Genomic DNA, 24,825 nt, shown 5'->3' on the forward strand with positions numbered 1-24,825 from the left:
AGCCATGATTACATTCTTGGGAATGGTCAACCAACTAGTTAACAGCCTGCTGATGCCCTTCTACTATCAGGCTGCTGATTTGTTGACTTAAATGAAAATTAAACTCTTTCACACTCACATTTTTCATTTCAAGAGGCCTCTGTTTCATGTAAGTGTTGAGTACATTAGTTGTCTTCCTACACTTTGGTCTTTATACATACCTTGTACAGAGAGATACCATGAAATTAGGCCAACATTGTTATTCCCCTGTACTAAGTACAACTTATTGGAAACAGTCCCCTAAGTTTGGGAAGTAAAATGTATCTATTGCTGTTCCCAGAAAGTATTTAATGTTGTGCAGTTAAATGCAAGTGTTTTATGTTAGAAGATGCTGGATAGAAGGTTACCTGTGTGGACATATTAGACTAAACATTAAAGATATTCCTGTTTTGATTCATGCTACAGTATAGAATGATAATTCATGATCAGATTGGACAGTTTCTCTTGAAGGGAAGTGGGTCACATTCCAGTCTTTATTTTTGGTAAAAATATAATCTTGATGACATCTTATCATATTTATGCAGTTGGAGCAGCTTCTCTAATCCAAATAGCAAATTTCCCAAAATAACAGAGGTGTCAATGATCACAATTAGGTAAAGGGAGGTTGTAGCATAAGCATGGTGAACAGAGAAAAAAAGAATCACACGAAAAAGGAGTATAAAGGAAGAATAAAAATGATGCAATGGCACAAACTATGAATATTGGTAACAAGAATAGCGCTGGAAGAAAAAAGGGCAGGTAAATGAGATGAAGGAAACAATTGCAGGAAGAGTTTAAAGGAAGAGAATAATGTTATAGAAATAAGTGGATAGGAAGGAGTACAGAAAATGGTTGGGTCTAGAAAAGAAGAGAAAAAGTGTTGAATAAGGAGGTTGAGTTATAAGGGAGAACAGCAAGAGCCTAACAGGAGGGGGAGAAGGTCCAGCCAAAGAAGGTTAAGAAAAAGTGAAAAAAAAAACCCCAAAGTGAATGAATGTTGGGGAGGTGAAGGTAAAAATGAGAATTAAAAAAGTCAGTAGAGTAAAATAAAAAGGGAGAGAATGAAAGGCAGTGGTAATGGGCAGATGCATAAGAGTAAGAGGGTCTTATTGGGAAATAGTAGAGATGAGATGTGGATGAGAAAACAAGTAATAGAATAAAGTAATAGAATAAAGACACTTAGTAACTTAGTAATCATATGCTTTTACTATCTACATGAGAAAGGTTAGGATATATTTATCTTGCAAATATGGTGTGCTGGAGGTGATAAATGATTTTCATTTTTAGTGTTTGCATCCTTATTCCATATATTATTGGGGTGAGGAGAGGGGTAAATATAAAGCTAATTACAGATAGAAGTATTTGGTAGATAAGAGGGAGGTAAGTGTTCCCCAGTCTGTAGCGAGCGAATATAAATAAAATTCCTATCATGAAAATGGAGAAATTGAGTAGGTGGGTCACCAGGGTGTGAATGGCTTTCTTACAGGCGTCTTTTGAAATCTTGAGGCAGATCAGGTATATCCGGAGGTAGGAATGGAATATAAGTAGCACCATAGCCATTATCGAAAGCGGTAAAACAGCACAAGTGACCAAGGAGATGGACCGCTATAAGATCACCATACTAGGATTATGTGAAACAAGATGGACAGGAAACGGACAACAACGACTGGCGAGCGGAGAAACTATCATCTACTCTGGCCCACAAAAACAGCACATGTATGGAGTTGGACTGCTTATGACAGCAGAGGCAGCCAAGGCATTGATGGAGTGGGAACCAATCTCAGAGAGAATCCTGTCAGCTAGATTCAAGTCCAAAGGAAGAAACGTTACCATCACTCAGTGTTATGCACCTACTAACACTGCAAAAGAAGAAGAGAAAGAAGAGTTTTACAGTGCATTGCAGGCAGCTATTGATAAGATACATAGAAGGGACTTAAAGATCCTCATGGGAGACCTAAATGCCAAAGTTGGGAAGGACAACACCGAAAAAGAACTAATCATGGGGCAAACATGGAGTGGGGGAGAAAAATGGAAATGGAGAACTCTTCATGGACTTCTGTGCTTTCAACGAGCTTGTCATTGGAGGCACCGTCTACCCGCACAAGGAGCATCCACAAGAAGACCTGGACCTCCCCTGATGGAAAGACAGAGAACCAGATCGACCATATCACCATTGGTCGAAAGTGGAGGAGGAGTCTACTAGACGTCAGGGTGAAGCGAGGGGCGGATGCTGCGTCAGACCATCACCTAGTGCAGGCGACACTGAGGCTGAAGCTAAGGGCACACAGGGACCAGGCACAGAGGCCAGCATTCAAATACAATGTGCAGAGCCTGAAAGATGCAAATAAAGCTACAGAATACCAGTGCAGCTTGAAGAACCGCTTTGAGGCACTAGCAGAGTTGGAGAAAGAGATGGTGGAAGACCACTGGCTGGAGCTGAAGAAAGTATGGAGGGATACCTGCCAAGAAGTCCTGGGGAAAAAAGAACAGAAAGCACAAGAATGGTTGTCATCGGGTACATGGGATCTTATGACTGAAAGAAAAGAACTCAAACAGAAGATGAATAATCGTCAAAATCATCAGGAAAAGATGGATCTCCAAGCACAGTATTGGGAGACAAATCGGATGGTGAAAAAGAGCTGTAGAGCGGATAAGAGGAAATTCATCCACGACCTTACAGAGGAGGCAGAAACGGCAGCGGGGAAACAGGACATGAAGCGATTGTATGAGATCACCAGAACTCTCGCAGGCAAAGAACACACAGCCATCATGTGCAACAAAGGACAAAGAAGGCCACACCATTACCAACGAAGGCCAAGAACGAACGAGATGGGTCGAGCACTTTGCAGAAGTCCTCAACAGGCCACCTCTAGAGCAGCCTCCACTCATCCCACCAGCAGGACAGCCTTTTGGACATCAACACCAACCCACCCAGTAGAGCCGAGATCATCACAGCAGTAAAGAAATCAAGGCTGGGAAAGCAGCAGGTCCAGATGGTATCCCACCTGAAGCCCTAAAAGCGGACGTCATAACAACCACGAACATGCTATACCCACTGCTTCAGAAAGTCTGGGAGCAGGAAAGCGTGCCAAAAGAGTGGAGGGAAGGGCATCTGGTGAAACTTCCCAAGAAAGGCGACCTCTCCAACTGCAACAAACTGGCGAGGCATCATGCTCCTATCTGTACCTAGCAAGGGTACTCACACGAATCATGCTGCTGAGACTGAGGGGAGGCTCTAGACAAACGACTGCGAGATGAGCAAGCAGGCTTCAGGCAGGGACAAATCTTTGCACGGACCACATTGCAACATTGCGCATCATCATAGAACAATCACTGGAATGGCAGTCTCCACTTTACACAATCTTTGTAGACTTGAGAAGGCCTTTGATAGCGTAGATAGAGAGGTCGTCTGGAAACTTATGGCACATTATGGGATACCACCAAAATTCATCTCCATTATCAAACAAACTTTACAAACAACTCCACATGCCAGGTTGTGCATAAAGGAAAAATGACAGAGCCTTTTGAAGTGCGGACGGGGGTGAGACAAGGCTGCATGTTGTCACCAACCATCTTCCTGTTGGTAGTAGACTGGATTATGAAGAGTTCTACACAAAATGCCAACACAGGAATCCCACTGGTCCTTCACTAAAATCTTGGAGGACCTAGACTTTGCAGATGATGTCAGCCTCCTGTCGCACAGACAACAAGATGCACAGCAGAAACTCACACGTCTATCAGAGGAAGCAGCAAAAACTGGCCTCAAGATCAACACTAACAAAACAGAAACCATGAGGATTAACAACCAGCAGCAAGATCAAATCCCAGCTGCAAGGAGTTGACATTAAGGACGTGGACAAGTTTGTCTACCTGGGCAGCGTAGTAAGCAAGGATGGAGGAGCAGCATGAGGACATCAGGAGCCCGTATCAACAAAGCCAGACATGCATTTAACACCTTACGTCCCATCTGGGAACTCCACTGCCCTTTCACAACAAACCAAAATTCGTATTTTTAACACCAATGTGAAAGCAGTCTTGCTTTATGGTTCGGAAACCTGGAGACTGACCATGACAACCACAAGTAAGCTCCAACCTTCATCAACCGCTGCCTACGACACATCCTACACATCAGATGGCCAGAGAAAACTTTCCAACATCAGCCTATGGAAAAGATCAAAACAGATCTCCATTGACCGAGAAATCAGAAGAAGAAAGTGGGGCTGGATAGGCCACACCCTCAGAAAAAGTTCTGACACATCACAAGGCAAGCTCTTGAGTGGAACCCCACAGGGAAAAGAAAAGTTGGCCGGCCAAGACAGACATGGAGGAGGGTGCATGGAGGCTGAAATGAGGCAGCCGGATGGACATGGGCTCGGCTGAAGAAGACCGCTGCGAACCGAGTTCGTTGGAGGAGTGTCGTTGAGGCCCTATGCTCCCCGCTGGAGCAAACGGACTAAGAGAGATAGCCATTATATAACTAACAAAACTAACATTTCCATACAACTTGTTGAGAGAAGTATCTACACAGGCAAGAACAAGGATGGATGGGTTATCACAATATACATTGCTTATATGAGACCCGCAAATTGGGAGTTTGGCAGCAAGTATTGGAATAGGCAAAATTAAGACAATATTGAAGATCATAGATCCCATGATTAATTTCAAAGCCAATGAATTTGTCATTAGAGTTGGGTATCTCAATGGGTGGCCAACTGCTAAGTAGGTGTCATACGCCATGATGGTGAATGTGGAGATTTCAGTGTGGCCGAAAAGTATAACTGTGGATGCCTGGACCACACAGCTGACACGTGAAATTTCTTTGGATGAAAATAACAAGTCAATGATCAGTTTTGGGAAGACACAGGAGCTCCACAATATCCCGTTGAGCAGAAGGATGGCGATGAGAGTGTACATAGGCTCATGAAGGCTTTCATCAAACACCACCACAAAGATGATTGTGCAGCTAAACAGCAAAATGTAGAAGTAAGTTATGAGTAAAATTGAGCAGTAAAGATATTTAAACCTTTCCATCTCCTCAATGCCAAGGAGCACAAAGTTCTTGCTAATATTGAACTCAGTTTCCATTTTTGATTTGTTTAAATAGATGGACATATAAAGTTACAGTCAAACTGTTACATGTCGATGCAGTCAGTCAAACTGTCATCTAGTCAGCTGCCTCCCACACAGGATGCAGGCCCTCTCTCTCTCTTTATATATATTTATATATATATATATATCTATATACTGTATATATATTACTATGTTACAAGCAGCAGTATCTTATTCATTCTGTAATTAACATCCCAAAGGACACACAGGATTCTCTGCAGGACGTGGGAGCTGAAGCAGAACAAATGACATATGACAAGTAGAAAATTACATACAATTATATGTTAAAGACAATAATGAATCCTGCTGGGGCATCAGTTCAATGGTCATATTTAAAAAGCAGTTTACAATGGAGACTGACCCAGGATCAGACTCGTGGGTGCAGGACACACCAGGGCTGCCATCCTAGGGGCCCCCACACCCCCCACGGTCCCCCACTGTGCTGCCTGCACCCCTTATGAGCTGCTGACACCCGCCCTCCCCCCTCCACTGAGCATGTGTAAATTTAAAGTGCCATCAGCACTTTAGGGGAGGGAGATCTACGGCCTGGGGGAGAGCTTGTGAGGATCAGGTCTCGGCCGGTGGGGCCCACTGGGTTTTTTTCCAGTGTCCTGCTGGCCCAGTCCAACCCTGGACTGGCCAACCCTAAACAGTTGGACTGTGTAAATGGCAAGGACCATCCTGTTCACATTGTCTAGTGTACTGAATATGCTCTTGGGGTATGCATTGTTGCCTCAAGAGCAACACAATACTCTCATAATGACTTCCATAAAGCCTGTTTTCTATATTCAATTCCCTTCTTCATTTCTTGCCCAATTGCCTCACCTTCCTATTCTCTTCTCAGGACTTTGCTGACGTCTTCAAAAACAAAGTTGATTCTATCCAAAATGAATCTCTGCCCCCCTACATATATTAACTGTCTATTCCTTGTTAGCCCCCTTCTTCTTTACTGATCATGTAACTGCCTAAGAAGTTTCCCAACTCTTATCCCCTCACTTACAACATTCTACCTTGCCCCTCTTCTCTCTTTTCTGTTCACACACTCTGCTGCTGAGCTTACACTCTATTTCTTACTCACATTTTCAGCTCTTAACTTACTTTAGGATCTTCCTCCTCTCTATTCAAACAGCCCTGGGTCACACCAATTCTTATGATTCATTGAGGCAGATCAGGAATATGCAGAGGTAATAAAGGGTTATGAGCAGTGCCATGAAAATGAAATAACATACAAAATGGTTCCATGTTACCGTACAGAAGTATCTATGCAGGAGAGAATACGGTTGAACATGAAATCACAAAATAAGTTGCTAATGGGAGACTTTCAAAGTGGCAGTTTGGATGATATTAAAGAGTTCCCATGATTTATTTCAAATCCACTGAATTTGTCTTTAGATTCCTGTCTCTCAATGGGCAGCCAACATTTATTATAACTAAAGGACTACCTAAATATTTAGATATTCAAATAGGAAAACTATACTTTAAAAAAACTGTTCAACTTAAATCATTCCGCGCATTACTAAACATTAACTAATTTAAGCCTAACTTTTGGCACCCCCAAGTGAGAAGACCTTTCCTTCTCCTTTAAGAATATAGAATTGATTGAATTAGAGTCCCTAAAACTTCAATCCTGAAATATATGTACATGGTGCATTGGGTAAAGGAAACTAAAAGTAAATTGCTCTTAATGGCAGGAGATTTGGGATAATGCTAGAAAATCTGCAAAATATTTAATCCAAAGTAAAAATGCTTATAAAGTTATGATCTTCTGGTATTACACCCAAGAGAAACTTCATACAATACACCCAACTGTCTTTAACTTGTGCTGTGGGGCAGCTGGTGCCCTTCCACATATATTTCGAACTTGTCCTGGGCTGCAAAACTTAGTGGATATTTAACAATAGGTGAAGAAAAAGTCTGGATTAAACAGTTGATACATGAAATTTTTTTTGGATGATAATAACACGTCAGTGATTAGTTTTGGGTAGACAGATGAGTTCTCATATATTCCATTGAGCAGAAGGAAGGCTATGAGAGTGTACATGGGCTCATGAAGGCTTTCATCAAACACCACCACAAAGATGATCGTGCAGCTAAACAGCAAAATGAAGAAGTAAGTTATGAGTAAAAGTGAGAAGTAAAGATATTTAAACCTTTCCATCTTCTCAATGCCAAGGAGCACAAAGTTTGTGCTAATATTAAACTCGTCTTCCATTTTTGCTTTGATTGAATAAAATGGTTTTGATTAAGATATTAAGTAAGATGAAAGTGGCTAGTTACCGATGCAGTTAGTTATAATGGCATCTAGTCAGTGGCCTCCCGCATGGGATTTGGGTTATAGATAAATTTTTATGGTTCTCCCGTCTGGCCAATCCTGTAATTAAGATCTCAGAAGACAAGTAGGTAGACAGTATTCTCTGCAGGACACGTGAGCTGAAGAAGAACAAATGACAGATGACAAATACTAAATGATATATAATAATCAGTGTACGATTGTAATCAATCCTGTTGGGCATCCCAGTAAATCAGAGATTTGAACTTTATATACACCCAAGAGTCCCACCATGCACTGGATATTCTAATGCATTACCAGTTTCCATTTACATAGGTCTTGCCTCCTTTAAAAAGCATGGAAAATAATTTGGGGTTTAGGGGAAGGTATGTCTCCTTAAAAATGTCTCAGCCCAATTTAGACTTAAGTAGCCACCCCCTCCTAGCACTTTATATTTCTTCCAATCTATTTGCATATACAACATTCTTTTCTTGAACTTTGTAAGCAATGCAATAGCAGGTGACAAATGCCCCCCAGGTCTAGTAGCCCATAGAAACATATCAGATGTTTACTTTCAATCAGTATCCCAAAAAATGATTCCTGCTATGTAGTTGCAGCTATTATTACTTTGTGAAGAACTTCAAAAATGGAACGACACTTCTGGACAAATGTTTACTGTAGTTGATTGCTAGACAATGCCTAACGCACTTCTGGAGTAGATCCCTTAATCATTGGAGCCTATTGTCATTGTCTAGCAGTCTGCTACAATAAACGTTTGTCCAGAAGTGCCATCCATTTGTGGAGTTCGTGATATTGTCACAGCGGGGACACTGAGGACTAAGCACCTGGATGGGGGTGAGCTGAGCGGTCTCTTCTTTTTCTTTTCACTATTATTACTTTGTCCTAATTTTATTTGTTTAGTTTTTTCAGTAGAAATGCATCATTGTCAACACATCAGATGCATACCAAGCCTAAAAATAAACTTTTTTGGTAACAAAATAAAAAAGTTGATCGTGAAATATGGCAAAAAATCTGATTCCTGGTTCATTCAGCAAAGACTAGGTTTATTACTATCAGTCAGTGTGAAAATACATCACCAGAGCATCCAGTCCTTTGATTGTAGAGAAAGGAGCTCAAAAGTAGCATTAGTATAATCTCATCATACAAATAAAAAGTGCAACATTCTCCAAGCAGAAACAGGTTAGGGTGGTGGTCCCCAAACTGTGGGGCTTGAAGTAGGTGAGGTTCAGCCTGAACTCCAATTGGCATGAAAGTTGGAGAGAATGGCCATAGCTCTCCTAGATACCTAAAAGCCCCACTTCATAGTCAGTTAGTGTAATGTATTGATTAGGGATGCACAAATCCATTACATTAGGATTCGGCTGAATCCCAAATCTTTTGTGAAAGATCTGGCTGAATCCTGAACCGAAATGGAACTTTAATTTGCATATGTAAGTTAGGGAAAAAAGGGAAAAGAGAACCGTGTGCATAGTGAAAGCATAAAAAAATTGTGAGACGAAAAGTCACCTAATTTTTTTGGATTCAGATTCAGTTCAACCTGAACTGAAAAAGGCAGAATCTTGGCCAATTCCTGAACCAAATCCTGGATTCGGTGCATCCCTAATTTTGATTTTCTTAATATTCTTGACTGTATGAATAAATGACTGATACACTGATTCCTACCATTACATGAGCTAACGTGAAACCTGTCCAAAGGTTGGACCTTGAACAGAAGCAGTTGACAAACAGTGGCATAGGGAAATCTATATTTCAGTTTTAAAGCCCATTGGGGTCTCTCTTTGAACTACAAAAACATAAATGCAGAAGACAAGAAATTAAGAAAAGGAGAAAAAAAAAATGATTTAAGGATAATAATTTACATAAAAAAAGGAATAGGTACAAAGGAAAGACTGTTTGGAGGAGGTAAGAAAAAAGACAAGGAAAAAAGTAATGCAAAGATAAATAGGGAAAAAGAAGAAGACTACCCTGACCATACCTCTGTCTCCTAGGGGGACCTAATTGAGAAACTGTCCTCACGCTTTCCTCTCCTACTAGTTAAGCCTTACTCCACCCCGGATCTTCAGCACACCAGATCCTTCAGCCAATAGAGTTCAAATAGACAGACCATACGTTGGTTTCCCCTTTTAAAGTAAACCAGTAAACCCCCAAAGTAATGCTGCTCTGAGTCCCCTATCAAAAGAAACACTGCATTTCTTTCCTTCTATTGTGTACTCAGACTTCCTGTTTTCAGCTTAAACCTCATTGCCCTGGGCAAGAGCAATGCTCAGTTTGCTCCACTTCCCCGCCCCCTCCCTTCTCTGCTGTAATCTGAGCCCAGAGCAGGGAGAGACTCAGGCAGGAAGTGATGTACAACCAACATTAATACTGCAGCTCCTATTCTAAACAAACAGAGAGTTTCTAGAGCTTTTTACTGAGGTATGGTAAAACATTCTACAGAATAAATATTGCATTCTAGCTTGCACTATTGCAGCTAATCTATTGGCAATAAAATGGCTCTGTAGCTTTCCTTCTCCTTTAAAGGCAAGGGAACTCCCTATTACCAAATACTGAACTGCTAGGAATATACTTTAACTTAGAGACAGGTAATAACCCCCCCCCCCAACTGTAAAACAAGACCAGCTTTTAGCTGTCCAAACCATTATGGGGTGATAAATCTTTACCCTCCTACATGCAAAATGATAAATGGACAGAAAATAGACTTAAAAAATTACAAATTGATGAAGGGCACTTGTGAAAAGATACGGGGGAATGCGAGAAAGTTGCAGGAGGTTCAGGGCATTGAATTTACCACAACTGCAAAGTGTTAAAAAACTCCTCATGCTTTGAGGCTATTTATAAATGTGGCTTTAATTTACAATATACATTATACATACTGTAGCTCCCAAGTCTTTAGCTCTGTTTCCAGGTTGTGGGGGGACATAGAGGGTCTCCCTTTTGTGTTTTTCTGGCCTTTTCTTATCACTATTTTTCTGTCCATACTCTCAAACACAGTAGCTTCCCATACTGGCCATTGGCTATGCCCCTTTATCATTTTCTGTGGGAGGATTATCCCACTACTTTTGGCCTGACGAGTAGCACCTTCAATAAATGCATATTTGTGATCATATACCCCCTTATATTTGAAGAGGGCAAACTATCAATCAATTCCCCTGCAATTAAGCTTGAATGAAACTCCCCTCCCCATTAAATTAACTGAACAAATCTCTAGCACTTTACACTGTCGGGTTTCTCTGGATCCAATGTCTTTGCTGCTAATACAGGTTGTACTTTATGGCTTTAATGCTTCGGGTGAATAGGACCAAACACTAGAAATGAGAAACTCTGCCATGGTCTCTGTGCTTATGGTGCATTCAGTTGTTCCTCTAAACCTGCTCCAAAAAGCTCAGAAATGTAACATTGCCATCTCCTATAGAGTCCTGTGTAAATTACTAACTCTTCATTTTTGACTAATTAGCCTTTTATCTGTAATAACAGACAGTTCCTTGAACTTGTTGAGCATTAAGCTGCATACATTTGTATTGGTTTCAGCACAATACTATTTATATAATGTATCAGAGTTATTAGTAACCTTAGACTGTGATGTATCAGATCATGAAAAGATCTTTAATCCAGAAAATACAATAGTAAGCATCACTAGATCTGGGGTCTATCAGTTAGGGACACTGCTTTGTTACCAACAACCATACAAACATCTACTGTATCTGATTCCATCCCAACTCACCTTCTCTACAAACCAACATCAGCGTATTGTAGCTGTGTGTCAAAACAATGCAATTGGGGTTCAGGGCCTGGGAAAGGATGAAGTTTGTGTTTTTGATTGTGCCAAACAGTCCTGGCCAATCATTATCCATCATTGCTGCTTCTTTGGTCCTGTTTCAGGCTTGTCCCTACTCCATGTTCTGACCTCTGAGTAATGAACTTCAACCTCAGTGCGCTGACTTATATAATTCCCCAACCTTGACCCATGGCCCATGGTTCTCTCCTATTTTGTGGGTTTTCACGTGAGGTTGATTATAGAGTGTACGCACAGAGAGGTGATGAATATATACAAAATAAACTACACTATATTTTATAACTTTTTTAATTCTTTATTGCTGTCTTTTCCTGGGCTTCCTTGTGCCCACATATTTTGTGCTGTTCACATATTTTGGATTTATAATGGTTTAAACTCCTGCCTATTTGGGGTCCTGACATTTTTTGCACAAAAGGACATGATGAGACCCTGTGCTACTTATAGGTGGTCTACACTGGTGACCCACTGCCGTATTTAACCTATCGGCCTGTGGGTCAAACTGATGGACATTCTCTTTGGCCAAGATGCCAAACAATTAGAACCGAGGGCAGTTAAGAAGAGCTGCAGTTCATCTTTATTTCTTCAACTGACAAGGCACCAATCTACCCACCGATCCACCATCTTTCATTCAACAGGGTTGTAAATATAAATGAGCCAGATATGGAATATTTAACCATTTCATGGGTCTTATTAGACTGATTCTCTGACCTGAGTATACTGTATGTAGAATCACTGAAAAAAGCAAAGAGGAATTGCCATGAAAAAAACACTCCTCCATGTGCACCAAATGTGATTTTATAGAGGTCAAAAGTAAACTGACAGGCATATTATTATAGAATTAATTTCATGATAGAAATGCATGCACCGTCTGGAAGAATCAATTCTTAAATTGAACTTTCCAAAAACTGAGCAGATCATCAGTGCTAAAATGAAATCAAAATCCCTAATGCTCGAGCAGGGGATTTAATGAATGACCCTTGTGTGTCTGTCATTTACAATTGATAGGGAACAGTTCATTCACAGAACACATTTTCAACCCATGCTTTATTAAGTCCACGCTGAACACAGTTGTATATTCTCACATTAAGGGGCCGATTCATCAAGAGTCGAATATCGAGGGTTAATTAACCCTCGATATTCGACTAGGAACTAAAATCGTTCGACTTCGATGATTCGAAGGATTTTAATCCAACGATCGAAGGAAAATCCTTCGATCAAAAAAACTCAGGCAAGCCTATGGGGACCTTCCCCATAGGCTAACATTGAGTTCGGTAGATTTTAGCTGCCGAACTAGGGGGTCGAAGTTTTTCTTAAAGAGACAGTTACTTCGATTATCGAATGTGCGAATAGTCGAACGATTTTTAGTTCGAATCGTTCGATTTGTAGTCGAAGTCGTAGTCGAAGGTCGAACTAGCCCATTCGATGGTCGAAGTAGCCCAAAAAACACTTCGAAATTCAAAGTTTTTTTAATTCGAATCCTTCACTCGAGCTTTGTAAATGTGCCCCTTTAAGTCTAACTACGGTATTTTGCTGTTTGTTAGTTCTCCCATGTCAACGACATTTTATGATTTGCTCTAATTATCCTTAAACACAAAGCATAATATTCAACAAGGCATTGTCATAAATTGGTTTATTTGGTCACACTTGACATCATTATGAACTATGTATTAAAGTAGACATTAGCAATGATATTTCTCTAAAAACAGAAAGTAAAAATATGCACATATGCCAGGCCATCCCCCCCCCCTGTATATACTGTGTATATCATACTGTGGAAAACAGTAGAGAAAAACCTCACTGGTGATGTTGGCCATAGAGACCAATCAAATAGTTTTGGACTTGATGTAGGAAGAATTGATCCAGCCAATGGTACCTTGTTAGGTTAGAAAATCCAAATCAAATTCCAAATCAAATTAGACTCATTGTGTATATACTAAATCTAAAATGGGAACATAACACAAAATACATTTAGCCATCACCCCCGATTCCATGTTATTACCTGTGTGGACATAATAAGCTCCCAAAAACTTGTCCTGTTTTGGTTCATGTTACTCTATAGTCAGATGGTTTATGGTCACATTAGAAAGTTTTTTTTTTCTTTTCAAGCAAGAAGAGCCATGTTCCAGTCTGTGGCTTATTCTTGGCAAAAATATCACCCTGGTTGTATATGTTTGTTAAGTTTGAGCAGGTTCTCTGATTCAACCATAAATTTCCTCAAAATTAGGTGAACAGTTGGGAGTGGCATAAGCATGGTGAACAGAAAAACAGAGAATAAGGGTGGAATAAAAATGAAGGATGGGATGGCACAAATTAATAGGATTGGTAATAAGAATCATGCTGGGAAAAGAATAAGAGAACATAAAAACACTGAAGGCATGTGGGAAATAATGATGGGAATGAGGATGAAAATAAAAAGCTGTAGGGATAGACAGTGATGAAGGAAAACAGAAGAAAAGTTGAGAGTAAAACAAGAAGGAGGATGAGATGTAAGGAGAACTGATAGGATGGAAGAGGAAAGGGCAAGTCAAAGGAAGAGGCAAGACTAGTAAGAAGAAAAAAGTGAGCAAATAAAAGATGGAGAGAAGGAGGTAAAGGACAGATGGATAAGGACAGAGGGGCTTATTGGGAAATAAGATGTGGATGAGAAAATAATTTATTAAAGAGAAGGGAGAGAGAAAATGGGCAATGACAATGTTACTTAATACTTATGTGCTACTCCTAGATACATAAGAAAGCATAAGAAAAGTGAGATATTTATCTTACAAATACATTGTGCTGGAGGTGATGAATGATTTTAATTTTCAGCGTTTGCATCCTCATTCCATATATTAAAGGAGTGAGAAGAGGGGTAAATATAAAGCTAAGTATTGATAAAATAATATGGAAGGAAAGAGGGAGATTGGTGTTCCCCAGTCTGTAACGAACAAATAGAAATAGACCTCCTGCCATAAAAATGGAGAAATTGAGTAGGTGGGTCACCAGGGTGTGAATGGCTTTCTTACAGGCGTCTTTGGAAATCTTGAGGCAGATCAGCAATATCCGGAGGTAGGAATGGGCTATAAATAGTGTCATAACCATTAAATAACTCACAAAACTTACATTCCCATACAACTTGTTGAGAGAAGTATCTACACAGGAGAGAGTAAAGATGGATGGGTTATCACAATATACATTGCTAATATGAGACCCACAAATTAAGAGTCTGGCAGAAAGCAATGGAACAGGCAAGGTTAAGATGATATTGAAGATCAGAAATCCCATGATTAATTTCAAAACCACTAAGTTTGTCATTAACTTTGGGTATCTCAATGGGTTGCCAACTGCTAAGTAAGTGTCATGTGCCATGATGGTGAAGGTTGAGATTTCACAATAGGCAAAAAGTATCACGCTGGATGCCTGGGTGAAACAGCCAACACGAGAAATTTCTTTGGATGATAATAACACGTCAGTGATCAGTTTTGGGTAGAAACACGTGCTCCCGAATATCCCGTTGAGCAGAAGGATGGCTATGAGAGTGTACATGGGCTCATGAAGGCTTTCATCAAACACCACCACAAAGATGATCGTGCAGCTAAACAGCAAAATGAAGAAGTAAGTTAGGAGTAAAAGTGAGAAGTAAAGATATTTAAACCTTTCCATCTCCTCAACGCCAAGGAGCACAAAGTTCTTACTGGTATTGAACTCAGTTTCCATTTTCAGTTTGTTTAAACAGATGAACATATAAAGTAAGATAAAGTCACATTGTCAAATCCTGATAGTGCCATTTAATCTATAGCCTCCTGTACGGGATATGGGATCTATATATATATATATATACTGTATATACTGTACATTACTATGTTACAAGTTTCCATCCATCCTTTAATTATCATCCCAAAGGACAAGCAGATACACGGTATTCTCTGCAGGACACTGGAACTCAAGCAGAACAAATGACATATGACAAGTAGTAAACTACATACATACAGTTATAATTGATCCTGCTGGGGCATCGGTTCAATGGTCACATCTAAAGATGAGTTTACAGCTGGGAGTAACCAACCCTAACCAGGCAGACTGGGCAAGGACCACCATGTTCACCTTACGTAGTGTATTGAATACAACTTACCCCTAAAGTTAAGCTCCTGTTGGACAGGTCTACTGTACCGTTGTATAAAACAATTGTGTGCTAAGTCCTGGTTGTACTGTTACCTGCCTGTGTGATTATTATGTGTCCAAAAACCTGTCCTGTGTTCTAAGAAACTAAAACCCTGGTCACCTTATCTAATGGATTGAGTTTGCATTTGGGGTATTCCTTGTTTCCTCAAGAGCTTGTCTTACAGTAACGGCTTGTCATTGTATTTCCCAGTATCCATTGCCCTATCATGACATTGCCTGCCTCAGAGTTACATGGGAATGGTCAGCGGGTTAGAGGATGTCTGAAGGTTTTTCCATCTTGAATTATTTGGGTGTAATGTAACCATAGGTGCAGAATTCAAGTTTAGTAGCCTATACCAACGAATAATATAACTACAGATTTGACTTTTTTGACTACAAATTTGTTCACCTCAAAATCATTATATATCTTAAACACATAATTTTCACCACTATAGATACATCACAGGCTCAATTACCCTACAAGCTAGCCAACACAATACATGCAATGTCCATGATTGACTTCATTCTATCCGGGTTATATACAGTACCTTCCCAATCTAATGGACTATAAACTCAATCCTAGTGGATTCAGTAAAGACAAGGCTTATTTATAGTAGAAGAGTATTAGCAAAGGGACAATCATGTTTATGTGGATGTTTAAGAGAAATGGTCATGCTAGTGAGAATAGGTAGCTGTCACTCCATAAGAAATGTAGTGGTGCAGTGACCCCAGTGAATGTTTAGTGAGAAATGGAAACTGAAAGGAGGCTCAGATAAGTTTGGGGAATCTAAGACTCTGACAGTGGGGGGAAGACTTGAGTTGTGCTGTGTGGTTTATGACAGGGGTTAATAGGAATGAAGTACCTCTAAAGCTGTGGGCCCTGACAAAGGCCAAGCAAGACTAATTGAATACTCTCATAAACAGTAATAAATCCAAGAGACCTGGAAAGGAACCTACTGTATATGGTGGTAAAATCCTTTCATGATACATCTTATGTGGTCTCCTCAGTTGACAACCAGGAGCAGTTTAAACAATCCATGTTAATATGACAAAACAGTATATATAGAGAGAAAGAGAAGTCTATCTGCTGCCATATGTAGTATGCTAGAAGAGTGGCAATATGAGGACACCCCCCCCAGACTTTTTACAAGTGGTAATAAGGTGCAACTATGAAAGATGTTGCTCTCGGAGAGCAGTATACAGGGTGCCAGAACTTATACAAGCTGCCATGAAAAGAAATAGAGGAAATGCTAAAACTGGGGGTGATTGTTCATTCTCAGAGCACTTGGGCATCAGCAGTAGTATTGGTCCCCAAAACCGATGGTTGTACTAGGTTTTGTGTAGATTGTAGAAAGCTTGACCAGGTGACAGTGACAGATGCCTATCCATTACCCTGGGTGGGGGGATGCCAATCATCTCACCACTCTGTTTAAGCAGAGGATACCGGTATATTTCTCTAAAAAACAGAGAACCAAGAGAAGTCAGCCTTTATCACTCCATATGGTTTATTCCACTTCCCTGTCATGCAGTGTGGAATGAAAAATGATCCAGAAACATTCCATCAAATAGTGCGAGTTTGTTTAGGTGTATCTGGGTGACATAGCTGTGTTTATTGGAACATGAGCAGTACCTACAGAAGGTGATGGAAATGATTAGGCAGGCTGTGCTTAACCTTTAAATTAAAGAAGTGACACTTTGGGATAGCCAAGGTCCAATACTTGGTCTCATCCATTCCCTCCTGTTGCTCTATATTTGTTATTGCATATATACAATTCGTTGCTCAAGCTATGGGGGTAATGTATCAGAAGAGGCAACATTTCCTTCAGGTTCAGTAGCCTATAGTAACCAATCAGATGTTTGCTTTAAGACCAATTGAGTAACTAAACTTCGGCCACTTATTTTATAGCATCCCTCATCCAAAACCACAAACAAGTAGTACGCCAGCACCTAAATGCATTATTATTTTCACCACTTTATACGCACAAGTTTAACTACCCTAAAACTAAACTAAACTAAACTAACTAAAAAAATGGAAATCACTTACCTTAATGTGATCATGGTTATATTTCTTTCCCACCTAATGGATTAAAGGAGAAGCAAAGCTACTGAAGTAGTTTATTGCCAATATATTAGCCACAATAGTGCAATCTATAAGACTATATTTATTCAACAGAATGCTTTACCATACTTGAGTAAACAGCTCTAGAAGCTCTCTGTTTGTTTAGGATAGCAGCTGCCATATTAGTTTGGTGTTACATCACTTCCTGCCTGAGTCTCTCCCTGCTCACTCATAGCTCTGGGCTCAGATTACAGCAGGGAGGGAAGGGGGAGGGAGGGGAAAGGGAGAGAGGAACAAACTGAGCATGCTCAAGCCCTAGCTCTGGAGGTTTAAGCTGAAAACAGGAAGTCTGATACAGAAGCCCATGAGTACACAATAGAAGGAAAGAAATACTGTTTCTTTTGACAGAGGACTCAGAGCAGCATTACTTTGAGGGTTTACTGGTGTATTTATATAGACCTTTCTGCTTACTTTATACTTTCCTTCTCCTTTAAAAGCTCATTCCTGGAGGAATAAGTAAAGATAATGAATATTTTCTCCTATAAATATATTTTGGTGTGCAATGGCTTTGGTCATCAGAGTGTCCAGTCCTGTGTGGAGAGAGGGGAACTATACCCGCCCCAAAGCATTTTAAGCACAATGGTCTCAAACACACTTGAGCTGACATTCCCTGTTGCAAATACCCTGTATAGGATTTTTGCCCCTAATTCTCCAGCACTGTCAGCAGGAAATTTGAGAAATTGATTGGCTTGAATCTCATCCATATACAATGGATAAGGAGCGGGTTATTCACAAAACACGTAAGCTTTATTGAGCCCACATTGAACACAGTAGTCCATTGTCCTGTTAAGACTAAATCCAGTATTCTGCTTTTTGCTGGGTCACAGTTCGCCACATCAATTTTATATTTTGCCCTAATAACCCTTATAATATTCAGCAGGAAATCACCATAAAGCTGTATAGTAGCTCAAACCTGACATTATTATGAATTATGGGTGGAAATGCCTTCTGCTCCTTGTCTTAAGGCTTCAATAGCTTATGGCAGTTTCTCTGTGAGACAATGATGTCCCATCACAGAATAACTGGAGAATGGAAGACAAGAGTACAAGTAATCCATGGACTGCAAATCCGAATTATAGATGACACAAACTTGTTTTGGGCATGTCATGTCAGTTCATGTTTATGTTCTTCTTATATATTTGCAATTAATGTAGATCCATCCAATGGTAGTTGGTAAGGTTAGAAAATCCTCATCATAGGTGAGTAAATGATACATCTGACACACACCCATCCTGTAATAGGGATGTAGCGAACGTCGGAAAAAATGTTCGCGAACTTCCGGGCAAAAATGCGAACGGTTCGCGAATGTCGCGAACCCCATAGACTTCAATGGGAAGGCGAATTTTAAAAGCTAGAAAAGACATTTCTGGCCAGAAAAATGATTTTAAAGTTGTTTAAAGGGTGCAAAGACCTGGACAGTGGCATGCCAGAGGGGGATCAAGGGCAAAAATGTATCTGAAAAATACATTGTTGACACAGCGCTGCGTTTTGTGCTGTAAAGGGCAGAAATCACACTACGTCACTCAGGTGATGTTTCTGGACACGGAATGTGAAAAAGCTCACACAGCTAGGTGGCACTTGGTTAAAGACTGGGCAAACAATGCCTGCAAGGGCAACGTATACAGTAGTGGATACGGAATATATTATTGCTGCTGTAAAAACATCACTCAGGTGATGTTTACGGACACGGAATTATTATTACTACTATTGGTGCACTACTATGAAGAACAGCAAACAGCACTGGACACGTTAAAGAACAGTGAGATAAGTAAAATAAAAAAATATGTATATGTATATTAAAAAAAAAATTACTCTGGTTGGTGCTGAACTATTAGGAGCAGCACACCAGTCCCACTCCCCAACACAGCTAGACTAATAGCACTGGGCTCTTATAGTAGCAACTAGCAAAGTAAAAAAACAAAAAAGAAAATAAAAGCAGTCCTTACAAGGACTATTGGGTTACAGGCAGCAGTCAGCAGATGAGAGATCAGCAGCAGTGCCCACAGCAGCTACATACAGAGCACTGCAGTAGAAGGTAGATTACTAGCCAGCAAAGCTACCTAACCTAAAATGTCCCTCAAATCCCTGCAGAGTTCTGTCCCTACAATACAGAGCAGTATCAAGTAGATTACTAGCCAGCAAAGTTACTATCAACTGTCCCTCAAATCACTAACCAGCTCTCTCCCTACACTAGCTCTTCCAAGCACACACAGGCAGAATGAAAAAACGCTGCAGGGCTTCAGTTTATATATGGAAGGGGAGTGGTCCAGGGGGTGGGGGGGTGGTCCAGGAGGGAGAGCTTCCTGATTGGCTGCCATGTATCTGCTGGTCTGGGGTGAGAGGGCAAAAATAAGCGCAAGCTAAGGCGAACCCAAATTGGCGAACGTCGCGCGACGTTCGCGAACATTCGGCGGACGCGAACACCCGATGTTCGAGCAAACTAGTTCGCGGGCGAACAGTCCGCGACATCCCTATCCTGTAACATGCATCGGCCTGCAACCTGCACCCAACCTACTTACTACAGCGGCACACTGACAATACTCTCCTCATTTATTGTTTCAGATAAGACATCACATCCTTGTCATGTATTTGTCAATAAATATTGTTTGATTTACCATTTCACCCACAATGTGGGACAAGAAGTAGCAGGGCACATAGACCATCATCAACTCATATACCACAGCTGTCAGTCCCACATGATCATATATGCGCTGTCTGTATGACTTTGGATACAGGTTACTATTCCCTCTAGATCCTCCAAATGACTTTGTAGTCTGACTCTTCAACAGGTTGGTGGAGTAGCCATCTCCACTGCAGTAACATGAAGTATGACAGAAACCGGGGAGTCTTCAAATGTGATTACATTTTATTAGAGCACTACTACTGATTCTGGGGCTGCTGCCGCCTGAGGCAGCAGCCCAGATGCCGCCCCCCTCCTCTCCCGCTCTGCGCTTAGAAATTAGCATCGGAGCGGGTTTCAGGGGGCAGTATCGCTAGTGCATTGAGCGCAATAGCGCTTTTTGCACTAGCGGAGCAGAATTTCCAGGTTAAAACCTCTCTTAAAGTTCTTTAAGTTCTTTGACCATGTTTGCTTCCAGTTATGATATCGGTGTTGGACTGGAAGTCAGGGCTCAACCAGAAAACCTTAGACCATGGGCCCATTCTCCAAACTATTGTTTTCTCTCTCCTCACTCAAACTATTTATTCTCCTCTCTTTTCTCTACAAACTATTCTTTATTCCCTCATTTAAGCCACTTTGTTCCCATAGAGAATTAGGAAATGACCATAAAATAGGCCAAATGGTTAGAAGCAACCTGGGCCCACCCGAAGTTTTCCTGGTATCTCAGTGGGCCAGTCCAACACTGATATTGAGGATTGATTAGCCTTATTTGTTTGTATTGCAGGAAACAGTTGTTAGATCAGACAGCCGTGTTCTCAAATCAACAAATCCCACACTAGCACTAATGTCAAACAATCCTTGGGCCAATCCATAAAACCCATATAGACAAATACAAGATCCTCTGCACTCAACCCATTATCAATATATTTAAGACATTGAGACATTTTGTGCATACTGCTACAGGTCACGTCACCCTTGTACCGAATACCGAACCGCTGCACCAACCCACACAGAAGAATCCCTATGAAGGAATATCTCTGCACGCAGACCACACTGAAACAAAAACGCGCTGCGATCTCCACAGATCAGCAGAAACCGACAAATACAACACGAGGAGAAAGTGGGCATACATTTATACATTTAAGGCTTTTCTGTGTAAGTTTAAACGACCGTTGGGCCTTAAACGAGCTCCGCCGATACTTCACTATTATAGCTTTTATTTCAGGTTATGGAAAACCGGTCCTCTTTTACTCCATGCGGTGTTGATTCCTGCGAAAAGCACACAACCAAGAGATTGCTCTGGTTTTTAAATAATACCTCTGAAAAAAAGTGTAATACACTATATATACTGTATTTTTATTTATGAATTTGGGAAGTTACATATCATTTGTCAGCGCACCAAATCCTGATATCAGTTTTGTTTTATTCTGTGGATTAGCTGGTCCATTCTTACCTTTGGTGCTGCGAATTACCTTCAAGATTGGACTTTTGCGCAGAGCTCACACCTGAAACCAACAAGGAAGTATGTAGGAAAACCATAAGCGAGGTACCAGCAGGGTTAAAGAGAAGATGTAGTCGAAATCAGGCGAAAGGGTCAAGGCAGGCGGCAGAGATGGTAGTCAAAGGTCGGGCAGAAGTCAAAACCAGAATATCAAACTCACAAACAACACTTCGGCAGGATCAGTAATACTGGAACCAGCTACAACACAAGCGGCCATAGACTAAGCACCCTGAAAGGTGCGAAACGCGTAGGGTGGATGGAGATGCAGTTAAATTTTAAATTTTTCTACTAATAAAAATATTTTTTAACTGAATATCTCTGGTCTTTTGGATCCGTTCGAGTGCCTGTCAGCTCTGCTTCCTTATCTTCTGCTGTACCGCTCCCTAAAGCTGGGGGTCTGGGTCTGGTGCACCCGGACCACTTTCACTGTTTGGTGAGTTACTTTACACTTAATTCTGAAACACCTTGTCCTCCCCTAATCATTTGAATCATTTGAATCAATAATACTGGAACCAGCTTGGGCATTATAAAAATGGTGGAGAGGTCTTTTAAATGGGATTTGGCGCCAAGATTCAATTCTGACTCCCATGGATGACGTCATGACGCCCCAGCGACAACACGCCAGTGTCATAACGCTCAGTGTCCATAGCAAAAGATGCCAGCGCCAAAGGAAACTCCACTTTGCCAGCGCACTAGGACTGGAGAAGAGATGAGCCGGGAGGGAGAGAGAGACCGGAGAGATAACAGATGTGTGTGTGCGTATAGTAGAATTAGAATGCAATGGTGGGTTTAGGTTCGCTAATCCAACTAGAAAATTTCCTAAAATAATGGAAGTGTTAATGCTCACAATAAGATAGACAAGAGAGATGTTGTGGCATAAACATGTAGAAGCAATGCCAGGTTGTAGAAATGGGCGTTGAGGACGGAGTACAGAAAAATAAAAGGTTGGGAGTAAAACAAAAGGAGAGACTTATTGGATATGGAGGGTGAGCTGCAAGAAGTGCTAGTCAAAAGAAGGACAAGGAAAATGCAAAATATAGGAGAAAAGTCAAATAAAAACAGGAGAGTATGAAGAAAGGAGGTAAAGGACAAATAGATAAGAGAAAGAAGGGCTTGTTGGAAAATGAAGAGAGAGAAGATGTGGATGAGAAAAGAAGTAATAGAATAAAGATGTGCTCTTCCTGGAAAGATGGGGTCTGATAGAAACAGAAGATATTTATCTTGCAAATACACTCTGCTGGATGTGATGAATGACTTAAAATGTTAGTGTTTACATCCTTATTCCATATTCTATAGGGGTGAGAAGAGGGGTAAATATAAAGCCCATTATAGCCAGTAGTATGTGATGGGTAAGTGGGAGGTTGGTGTTCTCCAGTCTGTACCAAACAAATATGAATAGACTTCCTGTCATGAAAATGGAAAATTTTAGTAAGTGGGTCACCAGGGTGTGAATGGCTTCCTTACAGGCGTCTTTAGAAATCTAGAGGTAGATCAGGAATATCCGAAGGTAGGAATGGTCTATAAGTATTATCATAACCATTATGTTACTCACAAATCAAACATTTCCATACAACTTGTTGCAGAAGTATCTACACAAGAGAGAAAAAGGATGGATGAGTTATCACAAAATATGTTTCCAATGTGAGACCCGCAAAGTGGAAGTTTGGCAGAAAGTAATAAAGAAGGCAAGGTTAACATGATATTAAAGATCAGAGATCCCATGATTATTTTTAAAGCCTCTAAATTCATCATTAGAGTTGGGTATCTCAATGGGTGGCCAACTGCTAAGTAGGTGTCATGAGCCATGATGGTGAATGTGGAGATTTCAGAATAAGCAAATAGCACCACACTGAAAGTCTGGGCAAAAAAAGCTAACACGTGAAAGTTCTTTGGATGATAAAAACAAGTCATGATCAGTTTTGGGTAGAAACACGTGCTCCTGAATATCCCGTTGAGCAGAAGGATGGCTATGAGAGTGTACATGGGCTCATGAAGGCTTTTATCAAACACCACCACAAAGATGATCGTGCAGCTAAACAGCAAAATGAAGAAGTAAGTTATGAGTAAAAGTGAGCAGTAAAGATATTTAAAGGAGAACTAAACCCTAATAATTAATGTTGCTAAAAATGTTATATTTTATATAGTGAACTTATTGCACGAGGCTAAAGTTTGAGCTTGTCAATAGCAGCAATGATCCAGGACTTCAAACTTGTCACAGGGGGTCACCATCTTGGAAAGTGTCTGTGACACTCACATGCTCAGTGGGCTCTGATTGGCTGTTGAGAAGCTAAGCTTAGGGCTCGTCACTAATTATCCAGCAGAAAATGAGCTTCCCTGGCTGTAATATAAGCTGATGCTACAGGTATGCTGATTATTAAATTCTGATGCTAATTACACTGGTTTCTGTGCTGCCATGTAGTAATTGTCTGTATTAATTACCAATCAGCCTTATATTGTGACATTTCTATTCTATGTGTACTGTATATTGTGAGTGGGTCCCTAAGCTCAGTAAGTGACAGCAGCACAGAGCATGTGCAGTGAATCAGCAGAAAAGAAGATGGGGAGCTACTGGGGCATCTTTGGAGACACAGATCTTTACTGCTAAAGGGCTGTGGTTACCTTGGGCTGGTACAGAAGCACAAACCATAATGTACAATATTCCTAACTACTTCTTTAGTTAGGCTTTAGTTCCCCTTTAAGCCATTCCATCTCCTCAATGCCAAGGAGCACAAATTCTTGCTAATATTGAACTCGTTTTCCATTTGATTTGTTTTAAAAAGTTTATTTTTTGGATTTGAAACTTTAATCAAGATATCATTTAAAATGAAGACACGTTGTTACATCCCAAAACAGTCAGGTAATAATGTCATGTAGCCTCTTGCTTGTGATGTGGGCTCCTATAGATTTCTGTGTTACAAGCAGCTGGATCGATCTTAATCCTTAAAACATTCTTTAATTAATATCTCAAAGGACAAGCAGATACACAATATGGCATATGCCAAGTAGAAAATTACATACAATCATCTTTGAAAGATTATACTGAATTCTTCGGGGCTCTCAATCCAAGGGTCACACTTACAATGTAGTTTAGAACCAGACTGACCAACTCAAAACAGATGGGTTGGATGAATGGCAAGGACCAACATGGTTACATTGTCTAGTGGATCCAATATACTGTAGATCCAGGTTAGGCATTGTCTCAGGAATGTCTTACTGTAGAATGTCAGAAATAACAGCC

At 40.6% G+C, this 24,825-nt stretch overlaps 2 protein-coding genes across 2 annotated transcripts; both read right to left on the reverse strand.

The window, feature by feature from the left end:
- Nucleotides 1-1,254: 1,254 nt before the first annotated feature.
- Nucleotides 1,255-5,103, reverse strand: LOC121399764 (olfactory receptor 51G2-like). The gene is made up of 2 exons (XM_041581326.1): nucleotides 4,473-5,103; nucleotides 1,255-1,565 (listed from the first exon to the last, which is right to left on the reverse strand). The coding sequence occupies exons 1-2, from the start codon at nucleotides 5,101-5,103 to the stop codon at nucleotides 1,255-1,257; spliced, it is 942 nt and encodes a 313-aa protein (XP_041437260.1).
- An 8,861-nt stretch (nucleotides 5,104-13,964) lies between these two features.
- LOC108705417 (olfactory receptor 51G2) lies at nucleotides 13,965-14,930 on the reverse strand. Its single transcript, XM_018242290.2, has one exon. It carries the CDS (start codon nucleotides 14,928-14,930, stop codon nucleotides 13,965-13,967), a length of 966 nt encoding a protein of 321 aa, XP_018097779.2.
- Nucleotides 14,931-24,825: the final 9,895 nt, after the last annotated feature.

This window comes from Xenopus laevis, chromosome 2L (assembly GCF_017654675.1).
Source record: "Xenopus laevis strain J_2021 chromosome 2L, Xenopus_laevis_v10.1, whole genome shotgun sequence".
Lineage (NCBI taxonomy): Eukaryota > Metazoa > Chordata > Amphibia > Anura > Pipidae > Xenopus > Xenopus laevis.

Coding starts and splice junctions, on each gene's coding strand:
- LOC121399764 (XM_041581326.1), bottom strand. CDS start 5,103: ATGGAAACTGAGTTCAATATTAGCAAGAACTTTGTGCTCCTTGGCATT. Junction 1,566..4,472: donor TATAATGGCTATCTCTCTTA/GTCCGTTTGCTC, acceptor TGGCTATGGTGC/TACTTATATTCCATTCCTAC.
- LOC108705417 (XM_018242290.2), bottom strand. CDS start 14,930: ATGTTCATCTGTTTAAACAAACTGAAAATGGAAACTGAGTTCAATACC.